Genomic DNA, 25,774 nt, shown 5'->3' with positions numbered 1-25,774 from the left:
ATGACTGACTCATCTCATCAGAGGAAATATGATGTGGGTAATTATGAATTTTGCTTATCAGCACATAAATTGAAAATTAAAATTTAGAATTGAAGTGTATTGATAGTGTTAAAAGGATACCCAAAGTTGAGATAATGAATATACAGAAACAGTTATAAAATCCAATCTGATTTTGCTGTGAAGATATAAAATAAAATATGCATTTTTTAATGTCCTTTTTTCCCCCTTTATAAATTGTTTTTAGGAAATGAAGTGTCCAGATTGAGTTCAAAGGATTTTCCAAAGTTTAGCCTGGATAAGGAAATGCCAGCTGTGAAAGAAAGTCCAGGTAAATTCCGTGTTTACTTTCTCGTCTTTTAACATGAATTATCTACTCTGTTTAAATTGGGTTTTAATTTTGTAACGTTTTATTCAATTTAATGACAAAATAATAAGTATCCAACAAGTCACTGCATTTTGGGGGAAAAAATGTCAATAAACAAGGGAGATAACTTATCAGCACATAGATTGAAAATTAAGATTTAGAATTGAAGTGATAGTGTTAAAAGGATACCCAAAGTTGAAATAATGAATATACTGGAACAGTTATAAAATCTAATTAATGCTGATATATTCCTAAATATTCCAGAATGAATTGCATTTTTTTGTTAGCATATTCCAGACTAGGAGGTAAAATCCAAGTCATACATATTTGGTAATTCATCATTTCCAATGTGGTAGAATCCTTTGAAAAGTCCTTTAAATAACTCAATATTAGTGCAGGCAAAATGCTGGATTTAATTAACTGAAAAGGAGTATTTTATATACTTGCAGCCAAAAAAAAGTAATAATTAATTTTCTTGGATTTGCATTTTTGGATTTTACTGTTATTGGATACTTTACCTTTCACCAGACTATCCATTCACGTGAAATCACTTTTTTCTTCACCCTATTCCCTCTGCTTCACTTTTTGTTATCAAGTAAGATCTTTGACTTACTTGTAGTTTCATCAAATACTTTTGCAAGCAAAATCCAATCCCGCATTTTGCTAAATCCTACCCTCTGATGAGAAGGAAAGTATTTCTTTGAAACTCTGCGGATTAAGGGCTATCCACTTATTTAGTGTTTCCTTTTCAAATTAAATATGTTTTTAACTCTTTTCAAAGTGTTTTTTAATGTTTTATTAACTATTTGCTCTTATATATATATAAATATATATAGTTTTGGTAAAATTTGTTTTTTCAATTATATTTAAAAAAAATGCAGATAAGAAATTTGTAAATTTATTATCTGCATACTATTATCCTCATCTTTTTATTAGTTGTTGTTTCACAACATTTCGAACAACTATTCCTCTGGCCTTCGTCAGGTGGTAACTGCGGGAAAATGCTGTGAAACAACAACTAAAAAAGATGAGAATAATAGTCCACGATAAATAAATTAATTAATACTCATCTCAATAATGAATTCCAATTAAATAATATATATAGGGTTCAGCACTGTTCGAATATCGGATTAATTACAACGTGTGAAAGGGTTGGTATGATGCCTTCTGATGATTCAATTCTCGACTAAAGTCGACATCATAGAAGTTCATAAGGAATGTTCATTAGAATGAAAAGTCATTAATGACAGGTCAATAATTCTGACCTTAAAAATGTCTCTGGAAAAACATAGATAATAACTTAGCCTAATCATTTAGGCTTTAAAATAAAGTCTTAAGCAGATGAAGAGTAGAGTAGGAATAGTTGGCCGAAACGTCATGAAACAACAACTAAGAAAGATGACGATAATAGTCCACAATAAATAAATTAATAAATAATACTCATCTCAATAATGAATTCCAATTAAATAATATATAACAAATTTGTTGTCGACCAGTGTAATAAATCGAACTTGAATTATTTTTCAACATAACCTTTAAACATATTCATGTTTTAGCAGTATGAAGCCAAACTAAAGTTTTTGATGTCATAATAGATTTCACCTGCTTTCTAATTTTGCAGTGAATATATAAAATAAAATATGCATTTTTTATGTCTTTTTTTTCCCCTCCTTTACAAATTGTTTTTAGGAAATGAAGTGTCCAGATTGAGTTCGAAGGATTTTTCAAAGTTTTGCCTGGATAAGGAAATGCCAGCTGTGAAAGAAAGTCCAGGTAAATTACGTGTTTACTTTCTCGCCTTTTAACATGAATTATCTACCCTGTTTAAATTAGGTTTTAATTTTGTAACGTTTTATTCAATTTAATGACAAAATAATACCTGGCACTTGTCCAGATAAGAATGAGTATCCAACAAGTGACTGTCTCGCTCAGCATTTTTGGGGAAAAAAAATGTTAAATAAACAAGGGAGATAACTCAAAAGTAATTGATACTAGATTTATGTTGTAATGCCTATGCGTTCCCATTAATCACTTAAAAATGATTTTCTTTCTAAAAAAATAAAATTATGTGATCAATTTACATGATCTTTGGCATATGATATTCTCTCTTGTTTTAGAATTATCTACTTTGTTTAACTCTTAAACATTCCTTTTGAAAATCTCAGTTTCGTTTTTGTTCCGTTTGTAGCCATGTGCTGTGCAATATGTTTTAGTTAGTATGAATGGCAGATGGTGCAGTCATTGGATACTAGGAAGAGAGCGGGGGGGGGGGGTGCAGAGAACTGAAAATATCTCTGGCCAGAGTTAGACCACCCAAGAGATATTCTCTTTGTTTGGAAAATTAAGTGACTTATTTAATGGGAAAGACATGCTGGGTCCGACCTTTGTGAGAAAAGTAATTTTCCTAGATGTGCTCCTGACAAAACTCTTATGAATAGAGACCATCTAGATGTCAACCTCTATGTAGTCAAAATAATGACCACAAACAAAAGGCCATAATCAGTCAAGGATGAAGAGATCTCAGTAAAATGGAAGGGGTGGTGAGCTAGGCTTTCTGAGGAGAAGGAGAAGGAAGAACAATTGGAGTTGAATATTGGAGAGAGGGCAGTTGATTTTCCAGAGAACTGGCAATGTTAATTATTGTAAACAAAGTAAATATTTGAGAGTTAACTTGCCTATTTCCTTAGTAAACCTTTTCACACCTATATACTAAATATCTATATGACTCCTCTCAAGGAGTTCATACTTAATTATTAAAAGATTTAAAATACTCTGGACAAGGAGGTTCTTACAATTTTGTTGGCACTAGTTGAATGCTGTCGTTTGTCATAGGCTTCTTCTGCAATAATGTTTTATGGTATTTCTTTGCTTTGGACACAAGTGAAAAATATAGTTGAAAATTTAACAATGAGTTTACATCAGACTCTTGGATGAAATACATGGAGCGGAAACATGTAGAAGTTTTCTGAATTAAAAAGGAAATCATATCTACATTTAAACTTATACACACCCTTCCAAAAGGAAGGATGCGATTCAAGCATTTGTTGGTATAACTAACAAATGCTTGAATCTTACTGTAACTAACAGAACAAAATAGAGCTGAGAAACAGATATGCTACAAATAAATGTTACCAAAGGCAAAACTCTTCTTCCTACCTGTGTTTAAACTTATTTTAAAGCATATTTTCGTTTAAAATAAAGTTAGTGCCCACAGTCATTTGAATATTTTTAAGAGGCATCAAATAGAAATCGTAAAAGAATCAGGATCAGTACTTGTATTGGAATCGGGAATTTTGAACAGAATCAGTAATTTTCACTTCAATTTCTTGTTCTCTGTCAGTGGAGGAGAAATCCTTCACGACTAAGACAATTTTTATTTTTGTTCCTTTTCTCCACGTTAAAAAACGACCCTGGTGTCTAACTCTGTCCCGTGGGGAGGCATGTATTGTAAAGGTGAGGGGGGGGGGGGTATTTGAAAATCGTCCCATCACTAATATATATGAAGTGTTAAAAGTAAAAGGTTTTTATACAAAATTTCTTCAGACATTTTCCTCTGTTTCTATGCCAAACGGTGTATAGGACTAAAAGTTCACTTCACTCATTTTGGAAGGATGATATCGTCTCCACTCACTACAATATGAGTTGCTTTTATGGTCAGTGTGAGGTTGGCTACATCATACTATCCAGCACTTAAAGGGAAGAATTTTCAAACATATTTGATATGCAGGCACAGAAAATGACCAGCATTCGGAGAATAACAAGCCCACTAGTCGATCATTGTGAACATTTATTGCAGTGTCAAGTCTGTGCTAGAGAATACAAAGCTGAAGCATTCTATATATCAAAATAGATTCTCTCATCTATTTTGATGTTACAAAGTTCACCATAACAATTAAATTGCCTGAAATCCATATACAAACGATTTGTTTATAGTGGTAAACACTTTGTGTAGAACCATTCACACTTTTTGAATAACTTCTAATCTCAGTCAATGCAATTGATTGCCATGGACATAGTCGACAGTAGATCTCTGGTTTTATATAAAAATTTTCCTTCTCTTAAATGCATTTCTTAACGAAGACTGAGGGTGCATCTCATCCAGTGGTTTTAAAATATATATATATATATAATATATATATATATGTATATATTTATCTTTACATCATCAACGCTCTGATCCCATCTGGCATCAATTGAAATGAATGGCTCGTGTCTTGGGGAGGCCTCATGTTTTGACAAGCTTCTGGGCTTGACCTTTACTCCTGATCTTAAATGGAACACATACATTAAATCCGTTGCCAAGACCGCTGGAAAAATGATGGGATCCTTCTATCGATCCAGTAGATATCTCACTGCTGATGCAATTCTTTATCTATATAAGAGCCAGGTATGTCCAAGGATGGAGTACTGTTGCTACATCTGGGCAGGAGCTGCTAGAAAAGACTTATCCTGCCTTGATAGTTTAAAATAAACTTCGTAGCCTCATAGGGAATGTCCTTTTCTCTTCCCTGTAACCTCTTTCTCACAGAAGAGATGTTGCAAGTTTGTCTCTGCTTTATCATTATTTTCATGGCAAGTACTCGACTGAGCTCCAATCTATGGTCCCCCCTCACCAAACTTTCACAAGAAACACCCGTCTAGCAGAAAACACGATCAACAATTTCCCCCATTCTTTATCTGATCCTAAACCTAAACGTAGATTCCATGAGCAAAGCTTCTTTCTTAGAACTGCACGCCTGTGGGATTGTCGTCGGTTTTCCTGCTTTCCAGCTGACTACAATATAGTTGCCTTCAAGTCTAACGTAAACAAGTTTTTGATGAGCCGTTCCATATAAGTTAACAAATTTACTGAATTTCCATTACTAACGATTACTATATTATCCAATTTCTACTGTACACTCTGTAATCCTTATCCTCGAGTGGCCTCTTGGCCTTGATAAGTGCTGATGCCTATGTAAAAAAAAACTACTACTACTACTACTACTACTACTGCTTTCTGTTTCAGCTGTAAACGTTCCTGAAAGTCAGTATTGGGAGAGCCGTAGTGGTCCTGAGCTGATGCCGGGTGTAAAACAGGCACTGTCATTTAATTCTGGTCTTTCAACGTCTGACATTGGAACTGGATTCTTTTCATCTGGACATGTAAGGATTTATATTTGCGAAACTCTTTTAAATAAGACAAAAAAGTGTCTTTCATAATTAGAAAATCTATTAATTATTTTGAAACTTCCTCATCATATCCTTTCCACAATTCTTCACTCTCGTAAAATAGATGTACCTAAGAATTCTAATCTATTTTTATGATCAAGATCTTTTATATTAAAAATTGTTTTTTAAATTTTATTTTTTACAAACAAAAATACTGGACAAACTTTCATAAATTTTCATTTACAGTCCTTTTTTTAACATAACAATTAAGTACATAGAATTTTTGCATTTATTTAATTTTCTTTTTTAGATAAAGTGGTTAATCTGGAGAAGCATCAATTAAATTTTTAAAGTTTTTTATGATGCTCATAAATTAAGTTTTTAATGATGTTAATTAAAAAATACTAAAATCAGATTATATTTAAATTTCTTGAAAATAATGGTGTGGGATCATCATTTATTACCTTTTCCTTTGTTCAAAATATTTTAATAAATATAATTTTCCTAAAATTATATTTGAAGCAGACTTTGTTGTTCAAGATATTTCAATAAATATAATTTTAAAGAAATTATATTTGAAGCAGACTTCGTTTCCAAAATATTTCAATAAATATAATTTTTATAAAATTATTTGAAGCAGACTTTGTTGTTCAAAATATTTCAATAAATTTTTTTAAAATTATATTTAAAGCAGACTTCGTTGTTCAAAATATTTCAATAAATATAATTTTAAAAAAATTATATTTGAAGCAGACTTTGCTGTTCAAAATATTTCAATAAATATAATTTTTTAAAAATTATATTTGGAGCAGACTTTGTTATTCAAAATATTTCAATAAATATAATTTTAAAAAAATTATATTTGAAGCTGACTTCACTCTTCAAAATATTTCAATAAATATATTTTTTTTAAATATATATTTGAAGCAGATTTCATTGTTCAAAATATTTCAATAAATATGATTTTTTTAAAATTATATTTGAAGTAGACTCTGTTAATTAAAATATTTTAATAAATATAATTTTAAAAAAATTATATTTGAAGCAGACTTCATTGGAAACAAGTACCCCATTGAAAAGTGTTGAAAAACCTGCTTCCAAAGAGGGAGTTTTTCCATTGAGCACAACAACACCAACACCAACAAGTAAGCAGTTTTTTGGGTTTTTTTCAGCACTGTAATAACATTTGTTTTGTTTTTCAATTGGAAAGAACTAACATTTTTCTGTTTGTCTTCTGATTTTGCATTGAGTAAAGTATCCATAAGTATACAATTTATTTTGAGAAAAACAAATTTGGTCAACATCAATGAATATGATCAAACGAATAGACCAAAATATCTTTGTCCAACTTTAATGATGTATTTCTATTATTTTTTTTACTAATAAGTTAATATTAGTGAAAAAAAAAACTGTTTTACGAAACAGAGGATTGATACCCACAATACACCAGGAAGGTAACTTCCAAAAAAAAAAGAAAAGAAAAGAAAAACCCTTCTCTCCTTGGAGTTTTTTCCCTTGCATCGTGTTTTTTTTTTTTTTTTTTTTTTTTTTTTTTTTTTTTTTTACATAAAAATACACATGATTATCGATCCTCTGTTTCGTAAAACATTTTTTTTTCACTAATATTAACAATTAGGATAGATATCCCGAAAAATTGAGTTGGGAAAACCTTAAAAAGATATCTTAGTGACCCTTGAAGACTCAATCCACAATTTGAATTCTTGCAATGCAGAGCTTACCCCTCTTTTCCTTAGTACAGCGACCAAAACATTGTGCTAATAACGCCTAAGATGAGAATCAATCAAAATACAAACATTCACATCTCCTCTCAAAGATTCAGAATTGCTGAAAACATTGTTTTTTAGAAGAAACAGCTTACCTTGCAGACATGTATATACATCAAGTTTATCAGATGTTGTGGGGTATTTCATTCCGGTCTCCAGATAATGTTGGGTCATCAAGAGAGAGAGAATATGTACCATATTGGAGCCTACATCTTCTGGTAGAAGTGTATATAATAAAATTTATTGTTTTTTTTTGTTTGTTTGTTTTTTTTCTTTGTGGGGGAATCTATTCTGGTCTACAGATAATGTTGGGTCGTCAGGAGAGAATATGCACTGTTTCAGGGCCTATCTCTCAACAGCTTTTCTCATATCGTCTCCCCCCTTCACTGATCTGAGGCCCCATTATCTGAATTGCATCTAACTATTAACAATATATTTTTGTTTTCAACCTCAATAATTTTTTATTATTTATTATTTGTATTGTGTTCTTACACTTTTATGGCATAAATGTGTTCCAGGATGTCAAATTTTAGCATATGAGAGATGTAAATACCGAAGACTTCAAACTACAATAAAAAAAGAAACTGAAGAAAGCAGAAAGCTTAAAGATCAAAGCAAACTCCACAAAGTAAACTAAAATATAACTTCACCAAAAGATAAAAAAGAAAATGATGAAGCAACACAAAAAAACATAAACTATCAGAAATATACTAACTGAACAAGTAAAAAAAAAGGTTAAACATGTATAGTGTGAATTTAAGTTGCATTTTTTCCAAATATAATTTAATAAACAATTATGACACTTGTACAGTTTAATCAAGACATTAAAAAAATGAAAATATCGAAAAAAGGTTATATTGTACGCATCCGTTTTGAACTGAAGATTGCCGAAAAAAAGTTCACTTAATTTGATCAAGTAGTTTTTTTGGCATTTTTTTTTACAGTGGAAAAACACGTTTTTATGACAGCGCATTGAAGGTAGACATCTTTAAATTTTTTAAACACGCCACGGAGGAAATAACTCAATTTAACGCTAACACTTCCTCCGCATCTTTAATACTAGCTTTTCTTCTTAAAAATCGAACCTTTTGCTCAGTATCATAACAAATTGTTTTTTCGCTGTAAAAAAAAAAAATTACTTGATGAAATTAAGTGAAATTTTTTCCCAGAGAACTTCATTCTATAACAGAAGTTATAGTTTCAGCATAAATCATAATTTTACTAATAATCTTGATTTTGTTTTGTTTTTTTAGTTTGCTGTACGTGCACTGATTTCCCAAATGACACGGCCTTCCATTTTACTTTCTCATTTCTTTATTGATTTGTAACTTTTATTCCTTATCTCTGATTTTAATATATTTAATAGCTCCTCTTAATTGTGTTGAACTTCTTGTATCTTGTTAAGTTTGCTTTGTGTTCTTTATTAGCTTCATTTAATATATATATATATATATATATCTTCATTTCACAACAGAAGATGTTAGAGAGTCGCGACTCTAATAGGTCCTGAACAGTCAGCTAAGCTTCAACCTCTGTTGCACCGACAAAATGTTGCATTTTACAAGTATTTTAGTGATAGATGCTCTGATGAACTACAAGCTCTCGTACCTCCTCGATGTAAATACTCCCAACAAGCAGCAAAGTCCCACCCCTATGCAGTAGAGATCCCCAGATGTCAGAAAGCCTTCTCCTCTAATAGTTTTTTCCCCAGAACTGCTAAACTTTGGAATTCCCTTCCAAGTTCCTGCTTCTCCCACTGTACTGACATGCAGAAGTTAAAGTATGATGTAAACAGACATCTTGCTGCTCAACTCCCTTCATGGTATCCCTGCAATTTATGTCCCAGATAGTAGCCCCGTACATCAAAGTGGCTCTGCACCTTGTTTGAGGTGAAAATACAATTTTAAAAAATCAAAAACAAAATCACACTCATATTTTATGAAGTACATCTTAAACGTCTTTCATTGAATAACAGAAGCCCACGAAACAACTCATCAGAGACAAATCTATGTTTCTCAGAAAACAGTTGAAAAGTTTTTTGTTTCCTTCCCCCTTGAAATGAAAAAAAATTTTGTGAAGAAAAAAATGTTGATAAAAAAGGAAATGGAGATATTTAATGTTCGCAGAAGCATAAGAATAAATAATTGCTTGCAGTTTTTATGTCCAACCTTGCAAAAAAAAAAAAATATATATATATATATATATATATATATATATATACGGCATAATCGCATTGATACACCAGTTCTCGTCAGATCACAGAAGTTAAGCAACGTTGAGCCTGGTTAATACCAGAGGGATGACCATTTGGGAATTCTAGGTGCTGTATGTGCTCTCCGCTTATCTCTGCATTTTTTTCAGTCGTTCTGTACATACGCTTCACTTACCACTGGTATTTAACAAAGGAGAAGTGTGGTTGGAGATTGCGTACCTCCTTCCACCAACATTTCATGTGCAGACACCCCTACGTGGGTATCCATAACGCGTCAAAGACTGAAGGAGCTCTCTTTCTATATATATATATATATATATATATATATATATATATATAAATGATAAGAGGCTCTGTTTTACTAACATTTGAAAGAAGATTTTCAATGCTAAACGTGCAGACTGGATGGATACATCTTAAACCAATGCATAAATAAATAAAATTGTTGACGTGTTATGAATATCTCTTTTCCTCTTTACACTTGTTTTCAGACTATGCTAGTGGTTTGAAATTAGACGATGTGACCCCGACTTACTCGGAAAATGGAGAGGAGGAGGATGTTGGCACTAATGCTGGAGAGGAATGGTACCCAGAAGGCTGTGAAGATTATGAGGAGGAGGAAGAGGAAGACGATGAAGAAGGAGAGGAGGAAGAAGAAGAGGAGGAGGAGGAAGAATATGCTCATCCAGTTGAGAAAGAAGAGGGTGAGGAGATTATTCGTGAAATCCCTTTTGTTCAAGGTGAGTTTTATGATCGTCATCATCATATTGAGGTTAACATTGTTTTACATGATGGCATTTGTTGAATGGCTTTTAGAAATTGACTTCCAAACTAACTCATCTCTGGTCAGGTCATTATTTATTCCTCTTTCTCTTAAGTACATCCTTATCACTTCCTCCCATGTTTTTATTGGTCTTTTTCTGCAAACGGGCCCTGCTACTTTAACTGTTCTACATCTACCAACCCAAGAATTCTCATCCATTTTTCACCCCCTCCCCCAGATTTAATATTCCTTTTAGGCCATCAGAACTAAGCCTATCTTTAAAACTCGCATTACACACCCATTATATCATTTCTTTTCATGCAACATCTATCCTCGGTCCTCACTGGCCAGCTTTCACTTCCATACATCATTACCACCACATATGCCTGATAAAATCTTACTTGGTTCGACAGTAATAATGCTTTTCTGTTTTGTGATAAAATGCTTTATAAGAAAATTGGTACAAACCTGTTTTTATGCAGCCTGTAGTGTTCATTAGCAGTCGAAGAGAAAAGAAAATTTTAAAAATGGCTGCTACTTTATATTTTTGCGACCTTGTAACTTAATATGCAAATGAAATGCTTCCAGTTATGAATAAAAAAGCTGATTTTTTTTTTTTTCAGAGACTGGGGCAGTTTGGATTTGCATGTTGGAGTAGCAAGTTTTAGAGACTGAGTTTTAATAGCAGAGTTACGAGTTTTAAAGTAGTGAGTTTTGACAGCAGAGTTGAGAGTTTTGGAGTAGTACATTAAATTTAACCCTGGAAATTGTTACTTGGAAAGTGTAGAATAGTTAACTCTTGACTATTTAACCACCACTTACTCCATCCACTCTTAATGCTTACAATTACACTAGCACCTGCTCCACTCTGTGATCAAGGTAACAAAACTTCACAAAACACAAAAGTTTTCATCTTTCTTTCATTGACAACTCCTTCAATACTTTCAACCGACAGTCAGCTACAATTGTCATATATGTCTTCAGTCGTTCGTTTAAAGGGAAGTTTTATTTTCTGTGTATTTCTGACTAATACTCAGAAAAACTATCCAAGGTTTCAGAATTTATGAGATGAGAATTGATAATTCATATTATTTGGACTATGGTTCTCATCTTGAGTGTTATTTTCACAATGTTTTGATTGATGTAACCGCCGATCTTCTGCTGAACTCGGGAATCTGCATGAAATTTCAAATAGAACCCTTTATTTAATCTACGCTTCATTCCATCAGTTGTCAAAGGTCAGGTAGAAGTCCTAAGTAATTTGTGATTGTATTCTGAGATTAGAATCACTTGCAACTGAATTTTACCCAGTACTTTTTCTTTTTTTTTTTTTTTTTTTTTTTCTTTCTAGATAGTCATCAGTTGTTACGGCTGAAAGGCTACTCAGTGATAAGGGTTATTGAATCTAAGATGGTAGTGTAGTAATCGTTAATAGTGTAAGTTGGGTAGAATTGGATTAAATAAAGGGTTCCGTTTGAAATTTTGTGAAAATAAATTCAGGATCCAAACAGTGATATAAATAATCCAAATAATATGAATATATTTACAAATCTTATTTGGATTCAGTTTGATACTAACACTAGTCTGAGTGCTCAGCGTTGCCCAGGTGTCTGGAGGTGTGTGTTGAGAAAAAAATAAAAATAAATAAAAATGGTAGTAGGCAGGCAGACTCGAACCTGTACCGCGAAGGAGGAAAAGAACGTGACAAAAAAAAAGAGTGACGTCTTTGCTATTGCGCCCATCATCAAACTGGAAGTGGCGAAGCTTTAAATTAAAGCTAGTCAATTGAACAGAGAGAATGACTTTCGAAAATATCGACGAAAAAAGCAACCCCCCCCCTCCCTGTAGAAAAGTGTCTAGTTGAGAGTGAAGGAATTAATGGTTTTAGCCAATTTTTTATATTTGTCGTTCGAAGCTTCAAAACGATACCAATCTCGTGAAAATTTGTCACCTCTGTCGAAAGTTTTAGGCAGGGATACAAACATACATACATACATTTAAACAGACAGGTGAGATTTATATTAGAGATCGTTATGGTACAAAAACAAACTCTACTATTCATTCAATTAGATGTAAAATAGTCTAGATGGAAGAAAGATAAAAAAAATCATTTTCATATATTTTTATTATTCGAAAAAGAACAATCAAACAAGGTTAAACAGATGTTTTTTTTTAATCGTAGTGAACTTTTAGGAAAAAGTTTAGAACCATTTCTCTGAGTAAATATTTTTTCAAAAATTCCTTAACTACACAACTTTTAAAAGTTTTTTTTTTTTAAATTTTTAAGATTGATATATTGATTTTAGCAGATTTGAAAAAAAAAAAAAAAAAAAGAAAGTTTACTATTCAATTTTTTATATAAAGTTTGCTATGTAATTTTAAAATGATATTTATAACATGGAGTGACTGTCTAACCTACTATATATTGGAAAATAAATTTCAAGAAACAAGGGGAGATAACTCCGCAATTCAATTGTGTGAGAGTTTTTTTTTCTTGTAATACCTACAAATTCCTATTAATCGCTTAAAAATGATTTTCTTTAAAAATAAAACTACTTGATCAATTTAAATGATGTTTAAAATATAATATTTTTGTTTCGTCATGGCTATGTATGAGGTGCTCTCAATGAGTTTCCAAACTTTTTTCGTATGGGCACTTTTATTTATTGATTGTATACACATGAAACTAGTCCCCCTTTGAAATAATCTCCTCTGGCTGCAATGCACTTGATGTACTGTTCCAACAACTTCTGGAAGGCTCCATTGAAGTCCTATTGTGTGAAAATGTCAATGACCCTTTTCATCTCCTCAATTGTCTCATAACAACAGCCTTTAAGGTTTTCCTTGAGCATAGGGAATAACCAAAAGTCACAGGGAGCAAGGTCTGGACTGCAGGGAGGGTGAGGAACTGTCTTGATGCTCATGACAATGTCTTTGTTTCTGATCTTCTCTGAATACCCTTGGGACAAACTTTGTGCAACTCTTCTGCATCTTCAGTTCCTTGTGAATAATTGTATGTACAGTTCACACACTGACATCAAACTATGCACTTCCTGTCTCTATAGACACACGATGGTTCTTATATATGAAATTCTTTATTTGGCCAATCAACTCTGGTGTTCTAACTTTCTTACTCCTCCAACACCTCTCATCATCCTTCACAGACTCCCTGCCTCCCTTGAATCTCTTATGCTACTCAAAAACTGATGGTCAACTCATAGTCCAAAAGCAGTCTGGAGCATTCCATACGTTCCTGTGGCATTTTTTCCAAGTTTAAAACAGAATTTTATTGCATATCATTCCTCTAAAGTGTCCTCACGTTCAGATTTTTAAAATTTACCAGCTGTGATGATCGGGCTTTAGTAGGATGTATTCCAAGTCCTGCTGTAGCTGTTTCATTTGAACCTGAAATCATAAAAAATTGGTCAGTCATCTCATAAGATGTATAGCAATAACATACTGAATTTTCAAGAGTACGACAATTGTAAATGCCGTACAAAAAAGTCTGGAAACTTAGTGAAGGCACCTCATACTTATTGCAGACTCATTTTTTTTTTTTTTTAAATATGGGGGAGGATTCTGGACAAGAGCCAATAATTATTTGAATGCTTTTATTACTCAGTGAGATATTCTTATTTTTTTTTTATTATCTATCAGTATCATTGGAATTAATGATGGAACGATTCCAATATTTTTTCTGATTCTGGTACAATTACCGATTCCATACTAAATTCCCAATTCTAATACTGATTCTTTATTAATCTTTAAACATTTAATTATAAGATTGTTATTTTTTCCTGATTACCATAAAAACAGATGTTAAATGTGCATATATTTTCTCAAACGTAAAAACACACTTGTGAGGATGATCTATAAGTTTTAGCTCGATTGGTAGTTTTAAATAAATAAATATTATTTTATTATTACTACCAGCATTGGAGGATTTCGTTTTAAACTAAATCAAATTAAAAAAAAAAAAAAAAAAGATAATTAAACGAATCGGTTTTGGTATTGAAAAATATGCACAAAATTTTCCAATTTCAATACCTCAAGAAGTTCTGATTTTTCCAATTCCGATTAATCGTCCCAACACTAATTGGAATTATTTTATTTTTTTCATTTATAGGCCCAGTTCCACCTGTGGTAAGCACAGCACCTGCCTTTGAATTTACCAATACGAAACCTGTCACTTTTTCTTTTAATAACAGTACCAATACTGGTTTCTCTACGCCTGCATCCACTATGCCTCTCTTATCTTCAAACATGCCATCTTCACCCCATGTCTCGACCACGCCATTAACTAAGACTAATCTTTTTAGTACGGTAGCAGCCTCAACATTTTCACCCCAAACTGTATTCAATCAAGCTGCAACCGATTCTTCTGCTACCCAGTTTGACGTCCCTGCTGCCTCTACTCGGTTAGGACTGCTTGCTACACCCACCCCAGTAGCTTCTTCTGGGGTGTCGAAGAACCTTTTTACAAGCACTTCTGCTTCAACTACTAGCTTTAATTTCTCTGAGTCTTCTTCTAAATCAGTAGAACCTTTTGCGCAAGTCTCTTCTTTGAGTAGTCAAACACAGCCGACTGTATCATCCTCCATCACTGACAAACCAGCGAGTGTAATCACATCTCCTCAGTCGGAAACTACAACCATGGTTTCAATTCCGGTATCCTCGTTAAGTCAGACTGCTACCATCACACCGACGACGGCTACAACAACAACAACAACAACAGCAACAACCACTACCAGCACTTCAGCTGTTGTGACCGCAGCATCGACAGTAGCAACTACAGAGGCTAGTAAACCAAATGTAACGTTCTCATTCGCTTCACAATCAAATCTTGATCAGACAAGCCAAGCAACCACTTCACCTTTTAGCTCTCAATTTATGTTCAAAGCACCCACGTCCAATCTAACTGCAGGTTTTGGATCAAGTGCCATGCCATCTAGTGGTCTTTTCCAATCATCCTCAACTGCAGCAGCATCATCATCATCTCCCGCAGCTGGACTCTTTACACTTCCTTCTTCATCTTCAACAGCCTCCGGGACGCTTTTCAAATCCCCTGTCACAACCACAGCACCGGTAGCAGTAACCATTGCCGCAACCACTCTTGCCACTGCATCAACATCATCGACGTCCTTCTCATTTTCTTTAATTAATAAACCGTCAATTGCAACTGGGACAGCTGTGCCTTCATCTACAATCGTATCAGCACCTGATCCCAGTCCGACAGTTACGACAACATCAACCTCTACGCTTGGGTCATTGCTCTCATCACCTGTGCCCGCGAAAAGTGAAGGTCTGCTACAGTCATTGACTGGAAGTTCGTCTACCACAGGAGCAGCAGAAGCAGCTGCTGCTGCAGTGATTGCCACAGCCGCAGCAACGGCAGCTGTATCACCAACACCTGCAACAACTGGTATATTTTCTCCATCATCAACTGGTCCAAGCACTGTCTTTGGGCAACCATCGTCATCATCATCAACATCACCAATTACAGAACTTTTTAAGCAGAGTCCGGTCACAACTTCTGCTGGTCTGTTTGGAAAGTCCACATCCACATCCAGCAGTGACCTCTTTGGTAAAAGTAGCCCAGCTCAGGGACTTTTCAGTCAACCCTTTGCAGGTGGAACCAGCATTTTTGGCCAAGCAACAGCATCCTCAGGAAATTCCATAGTCAGTGGTACAAGTGGAACAATCTCAGGACCTATCTTTGGTAACGCCAAAATTGTATTTGGAAATGCTCCAACCGGTACCCTGTTCGGAGCTACTCCTTCTTCAACAGTAACACAGCCAGCAGTCACTTCTTCAAGCCCATTTGGTCAGTCATCCATCTCTGGTTTTGGTCAAGCCACAAGCACAACAGCATTTGGCAAAGCTACTTTTGGTCAGTCAGCTTTTGGCCAGTCTTCAGATACGTAAGTAGAATTTTGTTCTTTTATGATTACCAAAAAGTCACGTCTGCGATGTATCAACAATTGCTCTTTTACAAGGTTTGTACAGGTTTAAAAAGTCCTTGAAATTTGGACTTTTGCCTTGAAAAGGCTTTATTTCTATTATTTCTAGGGCTATGACAACAGCATATTCTTTTCATTGTTTTGACTCTCGACATTGCTCTTTGGACAAACTTATCTTTAGTTGACCTTTGACAACTAAATATTTTCGCCAAATAGAAAAGTTACTAGCCAAGCCCACATGATTTTTAGAATATGACATCTTCATTCTGTGATGAGTATGTATATCATAAAGATTTTTCTGTATACTAACAAGTGTAATTCTAAATATACAACAAATTTTATACTTGACGGTATAAACATTCTAATTTCTTCAGATATTTTTTTTTAAACAGCCTTCGTTTAAAAAAAACAATATAGTATTATATTAAACTTAAAATTAATCAACCGAGAACCACATCACTCTACATAAAAACATATAAGATATCAATGGATATATACCTGAGAATCAAAATAAGGAAAAGAATATGCTGTTGTCATAGCCCTAATTATTACCTTGAAAAATCCTTGAAAATATGGAAAATGTCATGAAAATGTCCTAAAAAGGTCTTGAAAATTATATTCTTTATGTCCAGTAGAGATATTAGGAATAAAATCGAAATAAATATTATAAAGTTATTTTTTAAGTTTAAATAAAATATCATTAAAATATTTTTTAAATATTGAAAATAAAATCGAAATACATTGTTCTGAAATTGCATTGTATTATTGTGGATACTGGAGTTACGTCCCTTTATCACGAAACTACCTGTTGTTTTCCATATAATAACATTTGTGTTAAAGGAACGTATCCACAATACTGAAAATTTAAAAGTAAAATGAGCACAGTATAGATGAATCTATAAAGGGCAAAATAACATTTAATCGCGCTTGGTTCGCCAAGTATAACTGGGTCAGGAAATGTAAATACGATGGTCAACAGGCATATTGTTGTGTATGTAAAAAGGCATTTGCTTTTAGTGAAATGAGCGAAAGTACCTTGAAATTGCACAACAAATAAAAGGTGTAAATAGTTGATCAGTTTTTTTTTTTTTAATTTTCACCCCAAACAAGGCACATTGCTGCTCTGAAGCAGGGGGCTACTATCAGGGACTTAATTAGCGGGGTCATTATGAAGGGAGATGACTAGAAAGATGTTTGTTAACATTGCACTTGAACTTCTGCATATCATTGCCGTTGGGAAAGCAGAATCCCGGAAGGGAGTTCCAAAGACTCGCAGTTCTGGGGAAGAAACTATTGGAGTAAAAGGCTTTCTTACACCTAGGAATCTCTACTGTAAAGGGATGAGACTTACTAGCTTGTCGGGTTTGTCGGGGGTAGTTACGTCGGGGAGGTACAAGTGTTTGCAGTTCGTCAGAGCATTCACCATTAAAGTACTTGTAGAACAGGCAGAGGGATGCAACATCTCGTCGATGGGACAGAGGCTGGAGCCTAGATGACAGTTCAGGACCTATCAGGTTGGCGACTCTCTTTTGAACCCTGTCCAGGAGCGAGAGACAAGCAGCAGATGCACCAGCCCAGATGTGACAACAGTACTCCATACATGGGCGAATGGTGACCTTATAGAGATATAGGATACTGTCAGGCATAAGTAGTTTTCTAGCACGGTAGAAGGAGCAAACCTTGGCAATGCTCTCAATGTATCTATTCCAGTTCATATTCCCTGTAAACGTCAGGCCGAGGAGTTTAAAAGAAGATACTTTTGATACTTAGAAGAGTTTAAAAGAAGATACTTTTGGTGCATGTTGGAGAATTTCATATAAATATTCATATGATGTTTAAATGAAATGACTTTTCCTGTTAGGTTTGTTTTTTTTTGTTTTTTTTTATTATATCATCTTTTATATAAATCTCACCTGTCTGTTTAAATCAAGGGGGCACAGTGGTTCACAAAAGAAATAAAAGAAAACAACTCAGAAGAAAACACATTTTGTGGATGTCAGTTGGGCGGCAGGATGGGGGTGGGGGTGACACCATTGTGGAAAAAGTCTGTTGAGACCTCTTTATCGTCGGTTGATCAATTCACTTCCCCATCTGCTCTGAGCAACAGCTTGAGTTCAACTATGTCCAACTGTTGCAAACCCAAGACTGTTGTGTTTTTCCTGCTAATACGCTGCTAATGTGTTTATGGGCGTCTTTCTCTAATGTGTGTGTATTCTAATGGCCTTTTTGTGATCCTCTCTTTAAGCCTCGTCCGCATGCATCTTTTTCATTCATTTATATACAAATCTTATACAGTTGATATACATTTATACAGTCAGGTTTGTATGCACGCAGTGAAGCTCCTTTAAGGACCCTTACGTTCATCAGATCTGTTGCCAAAATCACTGGAAAAATGGTCAGATCATTCGACCACTTACTCCTAGTGCAACCCTCTACCCATACAAAGCCAAATACATGCTAAAATGAAGTACTGTTGCCACATCTGAGGAAGAGCTCTTAAGAGTACCCTTTCTTTTCTTGACAGAGTATAAAACCATCTTCAAAATCTAGTGGGCAAAGATCTTTTCACTTCCCAACTTCCTCTTTTTCACCGAAGAGACGTTGCAAGTTTATCTCTGTTCTATTCTTACTTTTATGGTAGGTGCTCGCCTGAGCTCTAATCTATGGTTCTTTCCTGTAACACTTTCGCAACAAATACTCATCTAGCTGCCACAACCGTCAACAATTTCTCACACTCTTTATCTGTACCTAAAACTAAACGAAAAATTTCATGAGCAGAGTTTCTTTCCTAGAACTGTTCATCTGTGGAACACAATACCGTGGGGCTGCTTCATAGCTGATTATAACATGGTCATTTTTCAAGTTTAATATAAATAAGTTCTGGTTGAGTTGTTCTTTTACATAATTAAACCTACCTAAAATTCCCCCATTACTGATCATCATGGTGTTGTCTTAACTAGCACTTAACATTAACTCTTATGCTCGAGTGGTCTCTTGCTTTGATAAGTGGACCTCCCAAGTAAAAAAAAAAAAAAAAAAAAAAAAATCTCTTTATTACTTCAAACCAGACGAACAACCCCATATAAAAGTCCAAATTGCGACATATTTTATCATTTGATGTTTATTGTTACATTAACTTTGATTACAAAGGAGAGAAACACTGTTGATGCAATCTTGGAACAATATTTTTGGCGCTTCTACACTATTGGGACGAGATTTTGGAAATTGTAATATTGAATTTCACGTGAAAACAACGGTAGCTACGTATTCCCTGTATTTTTAAGATGATTATATCCAAAAATTACGAAAATCGATAAGGTTGAAAAATTTTTTTATTAAAGAAAATAGAATTTGAAGAAAACGATCGTGTATGCTTGTGTAAGACACAGGAGAGTCACAAGGGAGGCAATTCAACAGTTGCAAAATGTTATTTTTACATTATTTAATTTTTAGGCAAACAGTTAATTTTATATTAAACAATTATGAAAAAATCTTAAATGAAAACCAGACTCAGAAACACTGTATATATGTTATTTCATTATTTGTTTTGTATTAGTCACATTAAAAATTCACAGTTACTTTCCTTATTCGGATGATTCTGACTGCGTAATTTGGAAGCTACCATTGTAACTTATTAGAATTGACAAATTGACAAAAAAATCAGTTGAAACCATTGTTTTTTTTTATCTGAAAACTCTGTTTATCAACTACAAAATCTCGTCCCAATTCTGTAGAAGCGCCATATTTTCTTAATCATTTAAAGTGCAACTGAAAGTTTCTTAAAGCATGTATATTACTGTACAGCTGCTTATGGAAGGGACATGTGTCTTTTTTTTTTCTTCTTTTTTTTTTTTTTGCTGTTAAAACTATGCTTCTGCTATCAACAACTCTTTTTTATTATATACGTTTGTATAGGAATTGAGTTATTGACCAGAATTCCCTCATGCTTTAAAAGAAAAAAAAATCTGTATAATGTACATACTTGTGATGAAGCAAAAATATCATATTCCAAAATCACACAGATTGATCAAGTAGTTTCATTTTCATAAAGAAAATCATTTTTAAGTGATTAATAGGAATTTGTAGGCATTACAACAAGTTTGAATTATTGAGTTATCTCCTGTTTTTAGGAGATTGTTTACAAAATGGTAGACAAGAAAGCCGTTCTTCTGTTATTCATAAAATTTGATTTTCTTATTTAAAAATAAAAACACTTGATCAATTTACATGATTTTTGGAATATCACCTATGATATAAATCTCACCTGTCTGTTTAAATGTATGTATGTTCATATGTTTGCCTAAAACTTTTGACAGAGGCGACGGATTTTCACAAGATCGGTATCATTTTGAAGCTTGCCTTTCGTACGACAAATATCGAAAAATTGGCCAAAAACATTAATTCCTTCACCCTCAACTGGGCAGTTTTCTACAGGGAGGGTTGTTTTTTTTCGCTGACATGTTTTGCAAGTCATTCAACCTTCGCGTTCACGACGTCGCTTAAAAGGCATTATTTCAACCGCCTATGACAACGTCACAACCACGATAGTTAAGAGAATTACCTTCCTCACTCAATTATTTATAAAGTTAGGGACTGAAATTTAGATTGAAAATATCCTGCTTTTCTTTGTGTGTGTTAGAAATTTCATATTGGTCAAATTTCTTTTCCAAATTGTTTTCCAGCTTTAAAACCAGTTCCCCCTTTGGTCAGTCTGGTGCTTCAAGTTCAGTCTTTGGCCAGGCTTCTTCGAGCAGGTAAGCTATTTTCTGCAGTTTGAACTGACTGACTGATATAAAAAAAAATTGTGATTCACTGTTGAGCAGTTAAACTATTTTTTTTTTATCAATTTCTTTGATAGTTTTTTTTTTTATTTACAAGCAATAATATGCTTTCTTTCATTGTATAGTTTTGCTAGTATATTAATATGAAAAATTGTTTTTTACACCAATACGGAAACTACTCAGACCTGGCAGCATCGTACGATGATGAAAAAAAACCCCAAAAAAAACAATGCCTCTGTTCAGTCTCAAAAGACAAAGGATACCCCCTGTAGGGGCAGCTGCGTGTGTAATTGTGTGGCAAAGGTTGCACAATCTCCAACCACACCTCTCCTGAATCAGCACTGTTTGAGTCCAGTGACAAGGAGAAGTCCAGGACGACTGGAAACAATGCTGAGATAAGTGGAGAGCACATACAGCACCTAGAAGTCCCAAATGGTCACCCATCTGGTACTGACCAGGCTCATTGTTGCTTAACTTCGGTGATCTGGCGGGAACCGGTATGTCAAATGTGATTATGCCATATTGATGTGGCAGCATCCTATATCACTACAAAGCCACTATTCGCTCATGTATGGAGTATTGTCATCACATTTAGGCTGATGCATTTACCACTAGTCTCTCCTTCTTAGACAGGGTCCAATAAAAGAGTCTCTAGCTTAAAAGATCCTGCACTATGAACTAAACTCCAGCTCCTGTCGCATCACCATAATGTTGCATTCTGTGCCTGTTTTACAAGTCCCTTAATGAAATGTGTTTTGCCGAACTCCTAGCACTTGTAACCCCCTCAACATAAATATCCTAATTAACCCGACAAGCAGCAAAATCCCACCTCTTCATTGTAGAGAGATGTCGAAAGTCTTCTACTCTAATAGTTTGTTCTCTTAAACTGCAAGATTTTAGAATTCCCTTGCAGTCTCCTATTTCTCTGACTGTATTGGCATGCAGAAGTTCAAGTGTAATTTGAACAGTCATCTCACTGCTCAACTCCCTGCATAGTGTCCCAATAGATATGGTCTCAAATTTATTTTTTATTATTGCTTATGTTTAAGTGCACTGTGCCTTATTTGGGTGAATAAGAGTAAATATTTAAAAAAAAAAAAATTGTAATTAAAGCCAAATAAATTGTTTTTGGACAATTAAAATAATTCCCAATAAGCATTATCAGTAGCATTGGGAATCATTCATTTATTTATTTTTTACTAGCATGGATACCTAGCAGTGCCCGGGTCAACATGAGGTTCCGTTTGGACACACCTGTTATATTGAGGATATTGAGCAGTTTTTCATTATTATATGTCAACTCCATCGTTACCACCACAACAATTTCAAAAATAAAAGAACGGATAAAAACACCAAAATGTAATCACTCAAAAAAGAAAGAAGTATGTGACAACCTCCCTACCAGATATTTCAGCAGAAGAGATAGGAAAAGAAGAAGCCATTCTTGGATATTGAGCACTTTTTGTTGCTCGTGTGTCCCTCCCAAAAAAATAAAATAGAAAATAAATAAATCAAAATAACTTTTCTTTCAATCAAAATAACAGGGAGTGTCCGTGCGACCCTTAAAAAAAAAAAAAAAAAATGTCCGGGCTCGAACATGAAACGCGGAAAGAGGGGGAAAAAGGCAAAAAACTTACAAACTATATTACCCACACAGCCATGATTGGTTATGACGTCATGACATTGCAAAATAAGTTTTTTAAACATAGTTTTAGTTTGATACGCATGTGTGATTTTCAAAAAGAATGATGCAAAAAATGACCCCCCCCCCCACTTCTAAACACTGATCTAATCGACCGCCACAGAATTAATCTTTTTTTCTAATTTTCACATTATGCATCCAAGGCATTGCTCTTTCAGATGGTACTGGTTTCGACCCAGTCGGATGCGGCTGATAAGAGTTTTTAGTAGACGCACAAACACACAGAAGACTTTCTCTTGAGAAGAAGAAGATTAACATTTATGTTTGGATTGATGTTTTGAAATCTTTTCTATATATATATAAAAGCGAAAATGTATGTATGTATGTGTGTTCGCTTTTTCTGTATGTCAACAAAAGGCTTTTTTGCAGAGAAGCGGTCGCTCGCTTCACAACTTTTAAAAACTTTTTATATCACATATAAATCGTAATATCTCACAGTTAACAACGAAGCTCACCTGTCTATTTAATTTGCTTGATTTCGGGAAGATAAATATTCAACATTTGTCGCTCGCCGCATGTGGGTTAGTCTTTTTCCTATAACATCTTGGGGGGAAAAAAAAAGCATTCAGCAGTAAATGAAGGTACTATCCCGCAATCAAACTTGACCTCATTAACTCATTAAAACGAACACCTGCTAAATCCAAGTAATTAAATAGATTCAAACGTGTTTCCGTTAGCATGTCGCAATGGGGCAATGGTTAACGTCGCACTTTTTTTTTTCACACTTTAATTTACCTCAACAGTTCGGGTTCGATCCTCATACTTACTTTTTTTTTTACCCCCCCCCCCCCCCCAGTTTCCACACACACCTACAAACACCCGGGCAACGCCGGGTACCCCTTGCTAGTCTTATATAAAATGCAAAATGTTTGCATGTCTCACAAAAACTTTCGACAGAGACCAAAACATTAATATCGAAATATTGGCCAAATAAATTCAGCATTTTTTTTTTTTTTTTTTTTTTTTGTTTGTTTGCAATTGGGCTCATAAATTTTCCCAAAAATCTAACATTATTTCTATGTTATATGAAACATTTACAATGTATTTTCTATATATTTAAAAAAAAAAATGCTGACTCGTGTCGCCAGAAATTATGTCAGCTGTTTAATGGCAATTTTTTTTTATACTTTAATAAAAGACTGGTTGAGTGTGAGTCTACATTATAACACAGAATAAAATACTGATTTTCAAGTAAAAAAAAAAAAAATGGTCAAGAGAAACGTGAGAAAGAAAAAAATTTTGATTGGAAATATTTACTGATAAGAACAAAAACAGTTGCTAAGTTTACGAAACAAAACAATGGATGTTAATATGAACTGAAAACTGCCGAGTCATTATACCGGAAATGACGTCATTTCTCTACATCTTGACCGGCTATTTTCTTTTAGAATTAGTTTGAAAAAGAAATATATAATAGCAGAAGACCTGACGTTGCCTAGGTTTAGATGAAATAGATGGAAATATATACTAGTAGAAGACCTGACGTTACCTGGGATAAAATAAGATAGATAAGAATATATACTAGCAGAAAACCCGACGTTACCCAGGATTGAATGAGATTGATGGAAATATATACTCGCAGAAATCCCGGCGTCACCCGAGCTTGAATGAGATAGGTGGAAACATATACTAGCAGAAGGCCTGGCATCGCCCGGGATTGAATGAGATAGGTGGAAATATATACTAGCAGAAGGCCCCGCGTCGCATGAGATAGGTGGAAATATATACTAGCAGAAGGCCCAATGTCGCCACTTGAGAGTTTTTATGAAAATCATCCAGACAAGGCCTGATGAAGCCACTTGAAATGTTTTATGGAAATCGCTCCAGACAAGGCATGAAGCTACTTGAAAGTTTTTATGGAAATTACTCCAGACGAGGCATGAAGCCACTTGAAATGTTTTATGGAAATTACTCCAGACAAGGCGTGAAGCCACTGGAAATGCTTTATGGAAATCGCTCCAGACAAGGCATGAAGCCACTTGAAATTTTTTATTAAATTTGGTCCGGACAAGGCATGAACCTACGATAAATTTTTTCTTAAAATCGCTCCAAACAAGGCATTAAGCCATTAGAAATGTCTTATGTGATAGTGAATTGGGCAAGTTTCTGTTGGGGGTCATCTATATTTTTCTGAATTTTCAATGACGTCTTTTTTCAAAAAAAATTTGTCGGTAGGCGAGACAGAATATGAAACACAGTAATGTTGAATTGTATAATGAAGCAAGAGTTGCCTAATCTCTAACCGTGTCAATGTATTTGTGTATTAATTTGAAAATTCTGCTGAGACATCTTCCAAAAATGACATAATTTTCCTTAAAATTATAATGCCAATAGTGAGGAAGGAAAGAAACCCAGTAGTAATGTTGAAATTTATGGTGAAGCAAGGGCTGCCTAATCATTAACCAAGACAATGTATTTATGTATTAATTTGGGAATCCTAATGATCCATCTTCTAAAAATGACTTCATTTTGTTTTAAATTATGGTTGCCTTGGTAGGAGGAGAAATTATTTCATATATGTTGTAAAACACCTGTCGAGAGTATTTTTTTTTTTTTTTTTTTTTTTTTCAAAAGGCATCACCACATTATCAAGGCCCAGAGGCCACTCAAGGATAAGGGTTAAAGAGTGTACAGTAGAAATTGGTCAATATAGTGATCATTAGTAATGAAAATTTGGTAAATTTAATAACTTATATGGAACGGCTCATCAAGAACTTATTTACTTTAGACTTGAACACAACCATATTGTAGTCAGCCGGAAAGCAGGAAAACGGAAGACAATTCCACAGGTGTGCAGTTCTAAGAAAGAAGCTTTGTTCACGGAATCTACGTTTAGGTTTAGGCACAGATAAAGAGTGGGGGAAATTATTGATAGTGTTTACAGCTAGACGAGTGTTTCTTGTGAAAGTTTGGCGAGGGGGGGCCATAGATTGAAGCTCAGTTGAACACTTTCCATGAAAATAACGATACATCAGAGACAAACTCGCAACATCTCTTCTGTGAGATAGAGGTTGCAAGGAGGAGAAAAGGACATCTCCTACGAGGCTACGAAGTCTATTG

The 25,774-nt window shown here is 34.2% G+C and overlaps 1 protein-coding gene and 1 pseudogene across 3 annotated transcripts in view; both read left to right on the top strand.

Moving 5' to 3' along the window:
- The window catches only part of LOC145247439 (uncharacterized), a 195,664-nt gene that overhangs the window by 130,189 nt on the left and 39,701 nt on the right, over positions 1–25,774 (top strand). The window contains exons 20-26 of one of the 3 annotated variants that reach the window (XM_080109205.1): positions 245–328; positions 2,054–2,137; positions 5,370–5,506; positions 6,561–6,657; positions 10,000–10,248; positions 14,398–16,192; positions 20,914–20,985. In XM_080109205.1, coding sequence (XP_079965331.1) covers positions 245–328; positions 2,054–2,137; positions 5,370–5,506; positions 6,561–6,657; positions 10,000–10,248; positions 14,398–16,192; positions 20,914–20,985 — 2,518 coding nt within the window. Of the gene's footprint in view, positions 1–244; positions 329–2,053; positions 2,138–5,369; positions 5,507–6,557; positions 6,658–9,999; positions 10,249–14,397; positions 16,193–20,913; positions 20,986–25,774 lie in introns of all 3 variants that reach the window. The other 2 variants (XM_080109204.1, XM_080109206.1) reach the window with 2 other exon arrangements.
- On the top strand, positions 9,512–9,628 carry LOC145247594 (5S ribosomal RNA; annotated as a pseudogene).

Source organism: Euprymna scolopes, chromosome 25 (genome assembly GCF_053919585.1).
Source record: "Euprymna scolopes isolate OS-2025 chromosome 25, ASM5391958v1, whole genome shotgun sequence".
In the NCBI taxonomy this organism is placed as follows: Eukaryota; Metazoa; Mollusca; class Cephalopoda; order Sepiida; family Sepiolidae; genus Euprymna; species Euprymna scolopes.
The sequence above is the reverse complement of the archived record's forward strand: the minus strand, read 5'-3'. Positions and strand labels throughout refer to the sequence as shown.